The 14,781-nt window shown below is 41.3% G+C and overlaps 1 protein-coding gene across 5 annotated transcripts in view; it reads left to right on the top strand.

Annotated features, from left to right (window-relative positions):
- LOC128688147 (phosphatidylinositol-3,5-bisphosphate 3-phosphatase MTMR3) overlaps positions 1 to 14,781 on the top strand; it is a gene marked incomplete at its 5' end in the record, with an annotated part of 289,396 nt that overhangs the window by 161,043 nt on the left and 113,572 nt on the right. For all 5 annotated transcript variants that reach the window (XR_011392521.1, XM_070089333.1, XM_070089331.1 and 2 more), the window contains 1 exon segment: positions 8,315 to 8,429. Coding sequence is in view for 4 of the 5 variants with exons in the window: in XM_070089333.1 (XP_069945434.1) it covers positions 8,315 to 8,429 (115 nt within the window).

The raw sequence follows: 14,781 nt of genomic DNA on the forward strand, positions 1-14,781 counted from the left end.
AAGGCAGAATTGACTCGGAACAGGATCCTGCGGGAGAAACCACAATTAAGGGACATGCTGGCATACAGGAAGGTGTATCTCGACCGCGACAGAACACAAGCAGAAAGGCAGAAACAGAGAGAGATGGTACAAAGGCGAAAGGAGGAAAGAGAGGGGATGGAGAAGACGGACAGGAGATCCCAGACACAGGAAGATCAAATACAGCCTCCCTCACAACTTCCTATAGAAGCCTCCCAACCAGGTCAACCCCAGTGCAACCAAACACTCTAAACCAAAACACCCATGCCACATCCAATGCCCCCACCCACTGCATTACAAACTCCACCCCCACAGCAACCACCCATAGTTCCCTATCAGGTCTCCCACTTCCCCAACCCCAATACACCTCCCAGACCACAATCTTAGAAAAGAAGTTGAAGGTGTGGTATACAAATGCAGATGGAATAACAAATAAGTATGAGGAGTGACACGAAAGAATTGAGGAGACATCCCCAGACATGATAGCACTCACAGAAACAAAACTCACCAGAATAATAACAGATTCAATCTTTCCATCCTGATATCAAATCCTCAGGAAAGACAGAGGGAGGAGAGGGGGAGGAGGAGTTGCACTGCTCATTAAAAACCAGTGGGGGCTTGAGAAAATGGAAGGAATGGATGGCACGGGCGAAAGGGACTACTTAGTAGGAACAATCCAGTCTGAAGGACATAAGGTGATAATTGCAGTAATGTACAACCCACCACAGAACTGCAGGAGGCCAAGAGAAGAATACGATGAGAGCAACAGAGCAATGGTCGACACTAGCAAAGGTGGCCAGGAGAGCACACATGGGGGGAGCAAAGTTACTAGTTATGGGTGATTTCAATCACAAGGAGATTGACTGGGAAAACCTGGAGCCCCATGGGGGTCCTGAAACATGGAGAGCCAAGATGATGGATGTGGTACTGGAAAACCTCATGCATCAACATGTTAGAGACACTACCAGAGAGAGAGAGGAGAGAATGAACCAGCAAGACTGGACCTTGTATTCACCTTGAGTAGTTATGACATCGAGGATATCATGTATGAAAGGCCCCTGGGAGCTAGTGATCATGTGGTTCTTTTCTTCGACTACATAGTTGAGCTCCAAGTGGAGAGAGCAGCAGGAATAGGGTGGGAAAAACCAAACTACAAAAGGGGGAATTACTCAGGCTTGAGGAACTTCTTTCAAGACATTCAGTGGGAGTGGGAACTGACAGGAAAACCAGTACAAGAAATGATGGACTATGTGGCAACAAAATGCAAGGAGGCAGAGGAGAGGCTTGTTCCCAAGGGAAACAGAAATAATGGGAAGAACAGAATGAGTCCTTGGTTCACCCAAAGGTGTAGGGAGGCAAAAAACTAGGTGTACTAGAGAATGGAAAAGGTACAGAAGATAGAGAACTCAGGAAAATAAAGAGATTAGCCGAAGAACCAGAAATGAATATGCACATAGAAGAAGGGAGGCTCAGCGGCAATACGAAAATGACATAGCATCGAAAGTCAAGACTGACCCGAAGCTGTTGTACAGCCACATCAGGAGGAAAACAGCAGTCAAGGACCAGGTCATCAGACTGAGGAAGGGTGATGGGAAATTCACAAGAAACAACCGGGAGGTATGTCAGGAGCTCAACACAAGATTTAAAGAAGTATTTACAGTGGAAACCAGTAGGACTCCAGGAAATCAGAGCAGGGGGGTGCACCAGCAAGTGCTGGATGAGATACATATAACCGAGGAGGAGGTGAAGAAGCTGCTATGCGAACTTGACACCTCAAAGGTGGTGGGACCAGACAACATCTCTCTGTGGGTCCTTAAAGAGGAAGCAGAGATATTGTGTGTGCCATTAACAAAGATCTTCAACACATCGTTTGAAACTGGGCAACTCCCCGAGGTATGGAAGATGGCAAATGTAGTCCCAATTTTTAAAAAGGGGGACAGACATGAGGCACTAAACTACAGACCTGTATCACTAACGTGTATAGTATGCAAGGTCATGGAGAAGATCATCAGGAGGAGAGTGGTGGAGCACCTGGAAAGAAACAAGTGTATAATTGACAACCAGCATGGTTTCAGGGAGGGAAAATCCTGTCACAAACCTATTAGAGTTTTATGACAAGGTGACAGAAGTAAGACAAGAGAGAGAGGGGTGGATCGACTGCATTTTTTTTTGGACTGCAAGAAGGCCTTCGACACAGTTCCTCACAAGAGGTTACTGCAAAAGCTAGAGGATCAGGCACACATAACAGGAAAGACACTGCAATGGATCAGAGAATACCTGACAGGGAGGCAACAACGAGTCATGGTACGTGACGGGGTGTCAAAGTGGGCACCTGTGACAAGTGGGGTTCCACAGGGGTCAGTCCTAGGACCTGTGCTGTTCTTGGTATATGTGAATGACATAACAGAAGGGATAGACTCAGAAGTGTCCTTGTTTGCGGACGATGTGAAGTTAATGAGAAGAATCAAATCGGATGAGGATCAGGCAGGACTACAAAGAGACCTGGACAGGCTACAAGCCTGGTCCAGCAACTGGCTCCTTGAGTTTAACCCCGCCAAATGCAAAGTCATGAAGATTGGGGAAGGGCAAAGAAGACCGCAGACACAATATAGTTTAGATGGCCAAAGTCTGCAAACCTCACTCAAGGAAAAAGATCTGGGGGTGAGTATAACACCAAGCATATCTCCTGAGGCGCACATCAATCAGATAACTGCTGCAGCATACGGGCGCCTGGCAAACCTACAGATAACGTTCCGATACCTCAGTAAGGAGTCGTTCAAGACTCTGTATACCATTTACGTCAGGCCCATACTGGAGTATGCAGCACCAGTTTAAGTGCAAAGGTTTGCAACAAGACTAGTCCCAGAGCTACGGGGATTGTCCTACGAAGAAAGGTTGAGGGAAATCGGCCTGACGACACTGGAGGCCAGGAGGGTCAGGGGAGACATGATATCGACATATAAAATACTGCGCGGAATAGACGAGGTGGACAAAGACGGGATGTTCCAGAGATGGGACACAGACACAAGAGGTCACAATTGGAAGTTGAAGACTCAGATGAATCAAAAGGATGTTAGGAAGTATTTCTTCAGTCATAGAGTAGTCAAGCCGTGGAATAGCCTAGAAAGTGATGTAGTGGAGGCGGGAACCATACATAGTTTTAAGGCGAGGTATGATAAAGCTCATGGAGCAGGGAGAGAGAGGACCTAGTAGCAATCAGTGAAGAGGCGGGGCCAGGAGCTATGACTCGACCCCTGCAACCACAAATAGGCGAGTACAAATAGGTGAGTACACACACAAAAGGTGTACGAAGGACTCATACGAACACAAATTTCCACGCATGCAAGTGACACGCACGCGCGCGCGCACACACGCGCACACACACACACGCACACACACATGCTTATACAACAGGCCTAGTGTCTAATCGACATGTGCCTAGGACAAAATGGTAACTAACACACACACACAAAAGGTGTACGAAGGACTCGTATGAACACAAATTTCCACGCATGCAAGTGACACACACACACACACACACACACACACACACACACACACACACACACACACACACACACACACACACACACACACACACACACACACACACACACACACACACACACACACACACACACACACACACACACACACACACGCTTATACAGCAGGCCTAGTGTCTAATCGACATGTGCCTAGGACAAAATGGTAACTAACACACACACACCACTTGTATTCTTTGATCAATATTTTGATGACCTCCCTGATTCACATCATAGTGAGGGAAACCAACAGTTACTTCCAATATACAATGGTGAACACGTTAGTTTCACCACAGTCGTGGCAGCACCAGCGGAAGGACACAACTGTGGCTGAAATGTACATATTCTTTGCCATAGTGCTTATGCCACTTGTGTATAAGTATAATATTGCAGTATACCGGCTTCAGTGATCTCGTTTCCAACATATTTATCCTGCTGCTACATATGCTATAGTACTCCTCTCATTTGAGAAGAGGTCCAATAAAAGCAAAGAGTTGTACAAGCTTAGGGATGTTGTGTGTCTCATATGGAAGTTCAGTGAGTATTTTTATCTGAACCTTGTCCTCGACAAATGTTTGATGCTGTTCAAAGTTATATTGTCTGTGTTGTGTGAATGTGAAACTGGCCTGATATTGGATCAGATTGTGTACACAGTTGGCAAAACTTTGAAAGATACCAGGAAGTTATTGTGTATCTCAGGTGATATGGTGAGAACAGTGATGGAACCATACATGGGTAAGGAGCATACATTATACACAGTAAACTGGTATACAAGCCCCTTATTCAGTGATTTCTTGTGTGAACATGACAGACATGTAGGGAACAGTGTGTGGAGCACAAACATATGCTCAGACTCGGTGCAGGCATTGGTATTGATGAGGTGCAGGTATTTCATGGCATGTCGGTGGCATGACAGATGTGATGTGACATTGATGATATTGCTTCACCATCATGAAATAAGACACAGGAAAGGTGAATGCACACTAATGAACTTATTTAGAGACCTGTTGTTATGGATTACACCACCAGTATGTGTTAGGTGAACAAATTGGGTCTGCTGATTTTGTCTGCAAGATTTACGTGGCACATGAAACTTTTTTTTTCTACTTTGTGGACATTGCAATGCTCAGTGTGTGTATAATATGTACCAAGTTATGACCAGCAACCGACTGCCTTATGCCCACTTCTGTTTCTGTCATCAGATAAATAATACACACAAACCAGGTCACAACACCTGCAGTTCACATACTGTTGTACTGATCACCAAATACCTTCTCACTAGAAGTTTGGTGATCAAAATGGGGAGGGGGGAGGGGGAGAGGTTGAGTACTGAACAGTCAACTTGCCATGAATTTTCTGGAAAGCAGTAACATTGTAAGTTAGGGGTCCTACTGTACACATTTACTTTAAGCTTCAGATTTCGACCATTAGACCAGTTCTTAACTACAGTAAACTCTCAATATAACAGACTAGTAGTGGTGTTCATTATATCAGAATAGTGCATTTTATTGCTTTTTTTTTTTTTTTTAGTATTAAAGTATTTATTGTATACCTAATAGTACAGATTGGCCATGACTAGTCTGGCACTAATTTCGGCTAGCGTAATTTAAAATATCCTGTGTTGCCGCACCACCCTGGTGCTACAGTAGACAGGTTAACTGTTGAAAGGCCTAGAGCGATGCAGTTTTGTAAATGAAAAAGAAATCCTGACAGTCCTCCATCTCAAGACATGTAAATATGCGTAGATGTAAATTTCAGCTCTTCACTCTGGAAGTAGCAGTGATGAACTTTCCTGTGTAAGTCAAATTGGTTAACTTTATTAACCAACTTGTGCTGATTTATGGGGTATTTTAAAGGTAGCATAAGGTGGTTAGCTGTTGGGTTAAGTGTATTCTAACCTAAGTAAGTTTATTCAAGTATTCGCAAGTAGTTACATAGATTATCATACATAGCAGCATGTGTGTAGAGAACCTGGGATAACCCCAAAAAATCAGAGAGTGACTTATTTCCGTTGGGGTCCTTGTGATGATTATTATTTATATTTAAAAGTTAAAAACAGGTAAGTATCTTAACTATGTAAAAGCAGTTACAATAAAAGAAGATATACTAGGGAACAGATAAAATTAGTTATTTTCATACAAGAAATCACTCCTCTCACATGACCAGTGTGCCACTGACTGCCATGCCTCAAAAAAAAAAAAAAAAAAAAAAAACTTTTGCAGATTATGCAACTGAAGAAGTTTCATCAGCAACTACGTGTGCATGTATTATACATGCTTGCTTATACCCCAAATGATGGATATGGGCAAGCTGAAATAACCCTTTGGTGCCTTGGATCCAGGAGCATTTTTCTCTTGTGTACTTGTGGAAGTTTGAGAAATCGTCATCTTCCAGAATAATCCTGTCTCCTCACTTGCTAAGGTGCACAGCCACCCTCGGAAATAATTTCCAGGAACTTGGTGGGAAAATTATCTGCTGCTATGTAGTCAGCAGAGGCAGTTGCCACAGAACTTTACATTATGAAGTTTACTGTGCACTTTAAAATGATTAAACCATTCATGACTAAAGGCTCACTCATTTGCAGGCTTTCCTTCCTGCTCTCAAACTGATAGTAAGATAAGGTTTTCTCACAGATCACAAGTAAATAAGTGGTGCATGTTGTTTTGTTTTCTCATGAATCCAGTCATTCAGCATTTAAGTGTATTGACTATTTTCCAAATTTTTCAGCATGTCACAATTTGGGTTACACGTTACAAATGCTTTTATTTTCTCTTCATTGTCTTGAATTAAATGAATTGTTGATTCCTTTACACTATAGGCTTTGGCTGTATCAATACCTGCACCACCTTTCAGCATATCTGTTAACTGTTTTCTTCATAAGAGGCATAGTGTCATGCTTTAACTTTGTGGCACTTTCACTTAGACTAGATTTCCTTTTTTTTATGCCATAACTATCCAGACATGACAGAGTGATAAAAAAGATTGGAAATGGAATGATAATACAGCCTCTCACTTGACGGGGTTCTATTCCTAAGAGTAGGTTGTTAAGCGAATTGGTCATTAACCCTTTCAGTGTCGGCAGGCCCTCTCCAAAACTTGTTCTCAGGGTTGGAAATTTTTCGGGGGGAAAAAAAAGATTCTTGTGAAATGATAGAGAATCTTTTCCCGATCATAATGACACCAAAAGTGTGAAATTTGATGGAAAACTTAAGGAATTATGCTCTCGCGAAGTTAGCGGTCTCGACAATGTTTACTCATTGGCGATTTTGCCCACTTTGAGCCCTATTTTCAGCCAATTCCAATGTACCAGTCGACAAAAATCATAACTATTTCACTAAAATTCATTTATTCTATCGAATGAGTACAAGAAACCAATCATTTACCAATTTCAACTATCCAGTAAAGTGGTCTGAAATTAGCAATTCTGCCAATTTCACACAAATTTCAAAAGATGCCAATTTCCAAATAGGGTCCAGAATAAACAAGACACATTCCTGGCACTAAAATAACATTTCCTCTGTTCATTAGTCACATCTCCATGCCTCTGTTATATTTCTTTTGCTTTCCACTTTGAATTTTTATTTTCACAAAAAAATAGAAGATTTACTGTTATGCAGACTACTGCATTAGTATAGAAATGGTGTAGAAATGGTATAAATAATATCAGTGCACTTGTGAAAGAATATTAGACTCACTAATTGACTTGTTTTGGACACATGGCTTGATTTATTTACTTTTGAACTTGGGCAAAAATCGAACATTTCTCCTACTTTGAGCTCAGTTTCAAGGTACTTTTCATTGTGAAACCAATAAATATCATCTCAATTTCCTTAATATGTCTTCCATTCTATAAAATGAGACCAGGAAAACTAGAATACAACCATAAATAGCATACGGAAATACACTGCAAAGTCGCTGTTTTAAACCAAAAACACGTTTGGAGTTTTTTTTTTCTTATTATACACTGTGTGCTGCAGGATTTTTTTTTTATACTGTGCACACTGACCACATAGACCCATTCTTTCATATGTAGGCCTACCAATTTCTCTCGCTAGATTTGAAGGCGGTAGAATTTAGGCGTACTAGTACGGCACCAACCCTGGTGTGCAAGCCGTACTAGTACAGCACCAACCCTGAAAGGGTTAAGCAAGGAGCTTTCTATACTGGTATTGAGTTTGTGTCAACCATCTTTAGATATTTTTTAATGTCACCTTTGCACAATTTATAACATTTCTGGTATATTGTAAATATACAGTAGTGTACTGTATACTGTAATAAACAGAATAGAGGAAATCAGCTCTAATATACATTATTTAGGTTTGCATACTGGTTTGAGAGCTGGTCGTCAGTCTGAGTGGTTGGTAAACGAGTACCTTGCTAAGTGAGGAGAGGTTTTACAGGCGAGGCAACTGGTGATGGCATGGGTGAGAGGCAAGAGGGTTGGGTGTAAACAAAGCTAAGTCTACCCTACATAAGAGGCCTGTGATGGGGAGGAAAATTGACCCACCTGTGTCACTGTGATGGCTGGCCACAGCTGGGTGCAAGGTGGAGATGGGTAAAGCCACTTCAAAAGGTAGAAACCTCCAGAGCAAAAGGATGAAATACAATAAATGCGTGGCAAACAGGCAGAAACACGTTAGGTGAAGACATGAAAGGTTATGGTCTGCTGTATTTGCAAGGGTACACTGACTCCATTCTCTATAAAAAGGTTTTCAAGTTTTCATGTGGGGCTCAAATTGATTACTTTACAGGTTTGGTAATGGTGGTGACAGCAGTAGAGGCAGTAATTATGGCACTATTGATGGTCTTCACAATGTTAGTGATGAAGTAACTAAGAGATTACACCAAATCTTGCTCCATCATCAGGTGAGGCCTACTAATTACAACCTTGAATGAGTGTAGATTTCTACAGTGACAGGCAACAAGAATGTTGAACAAGTGGATGAGAGAGAATTCCAGCAATATACTCAGGGTATACTGCTGTGATGTGAAAGATCCTACTCATTAACACTTCTTTCTGTGTTGATGCACTTTTTTTTTTTTTCCTAGAAAAAATTAAAGGCAAGCTGTAGATGAAATGGGGAAATCAGTTAAATACAGATTTGAGTTTATTGGATGCAGAGATAGTGTTATTTACTTTTATGTATAGAATTAATGTTATTAAATTCATTTAATTATTTATAGTTATTGGATTCCACAGTTTTCTTCTACGTAAATTGACTTTTTTGGCTGATGCATTTTTCAGAATGTGTGTAATCTAGATCTATTATTATTTTGAATGATTTCCTTTCTAGGATCATCCTGCCTCAGTGGGAAGTGGCCAGTGTGCTTAGCAATTGAAATTTAAAGCTATATAAACAACTGTGTATATGTATTTTTGTATTTGTATACATCTTACTGCATGTGAGTACATACAGTACATATTAGGGTGGCCCATGCTATACTTTTTTTTTTTTTTTTTATTAACTCAATGTAAAAAGAGAGCAAATGAGAGAGTGGGTGAGCTGTTATCAACAAATTTTGTTGAAAATAAGAAAAAGTTTTGGAGTGAGATTAACAAGTTAAGGAAGCCTAGAGAACAAATGGATTTGTCAGTTAAAAATAGGAGAGGAGAGTTATTAAATGGAGAGTTAGAGGTATTGGGAAGATGGAGGGAATATTTTGAGGAATTGTTAAATGTTGATGAAGATAGGGAAGCTGTGATTTCATGTATAGGGCAAGGAGGAATAACATCTTGTAGGAGTGAGGAAGAGCCAGTTGTGAGTGTGGGGGAAGTTCGTGAGGCAGTAGGTAAAATGAAAGGGGGTAAGGCAGCCGGGATTGATGGGATAAAGATAGAAATGTTAAAAGCAGGTGGGGATATAGTTTTGGAGTGGTTGGTGCAATTATTTAATAAATGTATGGAAGAGGGTAAGGTACCTAGGGATTGGCAGAGAGCATGCATAGTTCCTTTGTATAAAGGCAAAGGGGATAAAAGAGAGTGCAAAAATTTTTTTTTTTTTTATTATCACACCGGCCGATTCCCACCAAGGCAGGGTGGCCCGAAAAAGAAAAACTTTCACCATCATTCACTCCATCACTGTCTTGCCAGAAGGGTGCTTTACACTACAGTTTTTAAACTGCAACATTAACACCCCTCCTTCAGAGTGCAGGCACTGTACTTCCCATCTCCAGGACTCAAGTCCGGCCTGCCGGTTTCCCTGAATCCCTTCATAAATGTTACTTTGCTCACACTCCAACAGCACGTCAAGTATTAAAAACCATTTGTCTCCATTCACTCCTATCAAACACGCTCAAGCATGCCTGCTGGAAGTCCAAGCCCCTCTCACACAAAACCTCCTTTACCCCCTCCCTCCAACCCTTCCTAGGCCGACCCCTACCCCGCCTTCCTTCCACTACAGACTGATACACTCTTGAAGTCATTCTGTTTCGCTCCATTCTCTCTACATGTCCGAACCACCTCAACAACCCTTCCTCAGCCCTCTGGACAACAGTTTTGGTAATCCCGCACCTCCTCCTAACTTCCAAACTACGAATTCTCTGCATTATATTCACACCACACATTGCCCTCAGACATGACATCTCCACTGCCTCCAGCCTTCTCCTCGCTGCAACATTCATCACCCACGCTTCACACCCATATAAGAGCGTTGGTAAAACTATACTCTCATACATTCCCCTCTTTGCCTCCAAGGACAAAGTTCTTTGTCTCCACAGACTCCTAAGTGCACCACTCACTCTTTTTCCCTCATCAATTCTATGATTCACCTCATCTTTCATAGACCCATCCGCTGACACGTCCACTCCCAAATATCTGAATACGTTCACCTCCTCCATACTCTCTCCCTCCAATCTGATATTCAATCTTTCATCACCTAATCTTTTTGTTATCCTCATAACCTTACTCTTTCCTGTATTCACCTTTAATTTTCTTCTTTTGCACACCCTACCAAATTCATCCACCAATCTCTGCAACTTCTCTTCAGAATCTCCCAAGAGCACAGTGTCATCAGCAAAGAGCAGCTGTGACAACTCCCACTTTGTGTGTGATTCTTTATCTTTTAACTCCACGCCTCTTGCCAAGACCCTCGCATTTACTTCTCTTACAACCCCATCTATAAATATATTAAACAACCACGGTGACATCACACATCCTTGTCTAAGTCCTACTTTTACTGGGAAAAAATTTCCCTCTTTCCTACATACTCTAACTTGAGCCTCACTATCCTCGTAAAAACTCTTCACTGCTTTCAGTAACCTACCTCCTACACCATACACTTGCAACATCTGCCACATTGCCCCCCTATCCACCCTGTCATACGCCTTTTCCAAATCCATAAATGCCACAAAGACCTCTTTAGCCTTATCTAAATACTGTTCACTTATATGTTTCACTGTAAACACCTGGTCCACACACCCCCTACCTTTCCTAAAGCCTCCTTGTTCATCTGCTATCCTATTCTCCGTCTTACTCTTAATTCTTTCAATTATAACTCTACCATACACTTTACCAGGTACACTCAACAGACTTATCCCCCTATAATTTTTGCACTCTCTTTTATCCCCTTTGCCTTTATACAAAGGAACTATGCATGCTCTCTGCCAATCCCTAGGTACCTTACCCTCTTCCATACATTTATTAAACAATTGCACCAACCACTCCAAAACTATATCCCCACCTGCTTTTAACATTTCTATCTTTATCCCATCAATTATAGGGGGATAAGTCTGTTGAGTGTACCTGGTAAAGTGTATGGTAGAGTTATAATTGAAAGAATTAAGAGTAAGACGGAGAATAGGATAGCAGATGAACAAGGAGGCTTTAGGAAAGGTAGGGGGTGTGTGGACCAGGTGTTTACAGTGAAACATATAAGTGAACAGTATTTAGATAAGGCTAAAGAGGTCTTTGTGGCATTTATGGATTTGGAAAAGGCGTATGACAGGGTGGATAGGGGGGCAATGTGGCAGATGTTGCAAGTGTATGGTGTAGGAGGTAGGTTACTGAAAGCAGTGAAGAGTTTTTATGAGGATAGTGAGGCTCAAGTTAGAGTATGTAGGAAAGAGGGAAATTTTTTCCCAGTAAAAGTAGGCCTTAGACAAGGATGTGTGATGTCACCGTGGTTGTTTAATATATTTATAGATGGGGTTGTAAGAGAAGTAAATGCGAGGGTCTTGGCAAGAGGCGTGGAGTTAAAAGATAAAGAATCACACACAGGGTGGGAGTTGTCACAGCTGCTCTTTGCTGATGACACTGTGCTCTTGGGAGATTCTGAAGAGAAGCTGCAGAGATTGGTGGATGAATTTGGTAGGGTGTGCAAAAGAAGAAAATTAAAGGTGAATACAGGAAAGAGTAAGGTTATGAGGATAACAAAAAGATTAGGTGATGAAAGATTGAATATCAGATTGGAGGGAGAGAGTATGGAGGAGGTGAACGTATTCAGATATTTGGGAGTGGACGTGTCAGCGGATGGGTCTATGAAAGATGAGGTGAATCATAGAATTGATGAGGGAAAAAGAGTGAGTGGTGCACTTAGGAGTCTGTGGAGACAGAGAACTTTGTCCTTGGAGGCAAAGAGGGGAATGTATGAGAGTATAGTTTTACCAACGCTCTTATATGGGTGTGAAGCATGGGTGATGAATGTTGCAGCGAGGAGAAGGCTGGAGGCAGTGGAGATGTCATGTCTGAGGGCAATGTGTGGTGTGAATATAATGCAGAGAATTCGTAGTTTGGAAGTTAGGAGGAGGTGCGGGATTACCAAAACTGTTGTCCAGAGGGCTGAGGAAGGGTTGTTGAGGTGGTTCGGACATGTAGAGAGAATGGAGCGAAACAGAATAACTTCAAGAGTGTATCAGTCTGTAGTGGAAGGAAGGCGGGGTAGGGGTCGGCCTAGGAAGGGTTGGAGGGAGGGGGTAAAGGAGGTTTTGTGTGCGAGGGGCTTGGACTTCCAGCAGGCATGCGTGAGCGTGTTTGATAGGAGTGAATGGAGACAAATGGTTTTTAATACTTGACGTGCTGTTGGAGTGTGAGCAAAGTAACATTTATGAAGGGATTCAGGGAAACCGGCAGGCCGGACTTGAGTCCAGGAGATGGGAAGTACAGTGCCTGCACTCTGAAGGAGGGGTGTTAATGTTGCAGTTTAAAAACTGTAGTGTAAAGCACCCTTCTGGCAAGACAGTGATGGAGTGAATGATGGTGAAAGTTTTTCTTTTTCGGGCCACCCTGCCTTGGTGGGAATCGGCCAGTGTGATAATAAAATAAAAAATAACTCACTGGCTGATTCCCACCAAGGCAGGGTGGCCCGAAAAAGAAAAACTTTCACCATCATTCACTCCATCACTGTCTTGCCAGAAGGGTGCTTCACACTACAGTTTTTAAACTGCAACATTAACACTCCTCCTTAAGAGTGCAGGCAGGGGTGTTAATGTTGCAGTTTAAAAACTGTAGTGTAAAGCACCCTTCTGGCAAGACTGATGGAGTGAATGATGGTGAAAGTTTTTCTTTTTCAGGCCACCCTGCCTTGGTGGGAATTGGCCAGTGTGTTAATAAAAAAAAAAAGTATAGCATGGGCCACCCTAATGTGTACTGTATGTACTCGCATGCAGTAAGAGGTATACAAATACAAAAATACATATACACAGTTGTACATATTGCTTTAAATTTCAATTGCTAAGCACACTGGCCACTTCCCACTGGTAAAAAAAAAAAAAAATGAAAATCTTGCTTTTGACAAGGGTGCCCATGGTCCGCCTCAAGTTAAGTTTTTCCTTAACAAAAAATTATTGATCAAATCATGTTTAGTGGTAGCTGTCTTTTGCCCCTTCTTAGGTGTGTGAAGTTTCTGATTAATTTCAGTGACATTGAATGACGTATGACTGTGAGGTATAAAGCAGTAATTTTGCCTATTGGTTGTACTTCATGTATGCTAATTACAAATTTGATTGATTTATTCAAATTGCAGACTTTATATTCACTAAGTGGCAGGCTGACAGCACAGTCCAATATTTTTATCTTAATTATTGTTTTAAAGTAAATACAATTTTTAAAGCATGTTTTTTAAAAGCGCATTAAAGTGAATGCAAATTCTAAAGCAAGTTTCGGGTCACCTATGTAAGGTAACATACATACAAGACTTGCAGAAGTTTCATTACATTAATGGTAGAGTATAATACTAAGAAGTAGATATGAGACAATCAGTTCTTCAGTCTGGAGTAGTAGTAATTTTGAGGTGGTCATTCCTTCAACCTTGGTGTGTGTTCAGCTCCATAGCCTCGATGAGGGCTGAAGAACTAATCAACTTGTAGATACATCTCCATAACTTCTACTGTATCTGTATTTTGACTAGAAAAAAAAACAGTGCTGAGCAAAAGAAACATGTCAGTAAAGATACCAAATTGTTGCACATGTGGATTGCTCTTTTGCTCATTGAAGTTACTTCATTAAAAAAACTAATTTCTGTTGAAAAATTGCCAACAGTATCTTGGGATTTCTAATACAAACAAATTTTTCACTGGATGTAGTCCATCTTGCCCAAGTGGTTTGATAATGAGCTGACATCTTGTGATCTTTGGGCATTCATTATGACAAAGGTAAATTAGTGTGCCTGGCTAATGATTGCAGAAGAGCTTTCTTTATCATGTCATAAACTTTTACTCAAAATGTTAGCTATGTTATATTATACATCCTAAACTGGTGGATTGTGTACAGCTTCTAAGCTCAGTATAAACAAAGATTCTGGTAATCGAGTAAGCACCACCTTGGCCAAAACCCAGATAAGAACGACTCTATTTTTTAATATTTCATCTGTTCGTGAGACTGTGTAGCTACAGTGGAACCTCAAATTTCGAACTTAATCCGTTCCAGGAGCTAGTTCTAAATTCGAAAAGTCTGAAATTCGAAGCAATATTTCCCATAAGAAATAATAGAAATACAATTAATCCATACACAAATAACCCACACATAAAAGAGAGAAGCTTACGACGACGTTTCGGTCCGACTTGGACCATTTACAAAGTCACACAGAAACCCAAAAATATTCCCCAAAAAATACATTTTATAGAGATTAATTACAGTTTTACATACACACAACAAATGCTATAGTCTTTAATTATGTACAGCAGGGCCCCGCTTTACGGCGTTTCACTTTACGGCATTCCGCTAATACGGTCATTTCAAATTATGACCAAAACTCGCTATACGGCTCCCCCCACCTTGAGAATG

Source organism: Cherax quadricarinatus, chromosome 2 (genome assembly GCF_038502225.1).
Source record: "Cherax quadricarinatus isolate ZL_2023a chromosome 2, ASM3850222v1, whole genome shotgun sequence".
Classification (NCBI taxonomy): Eukaryota; Metazoa; Arthropoda; class Malacostraca; order Decapoda; family Parastacidae; genus Cherax; species Cherax quadricarinatus.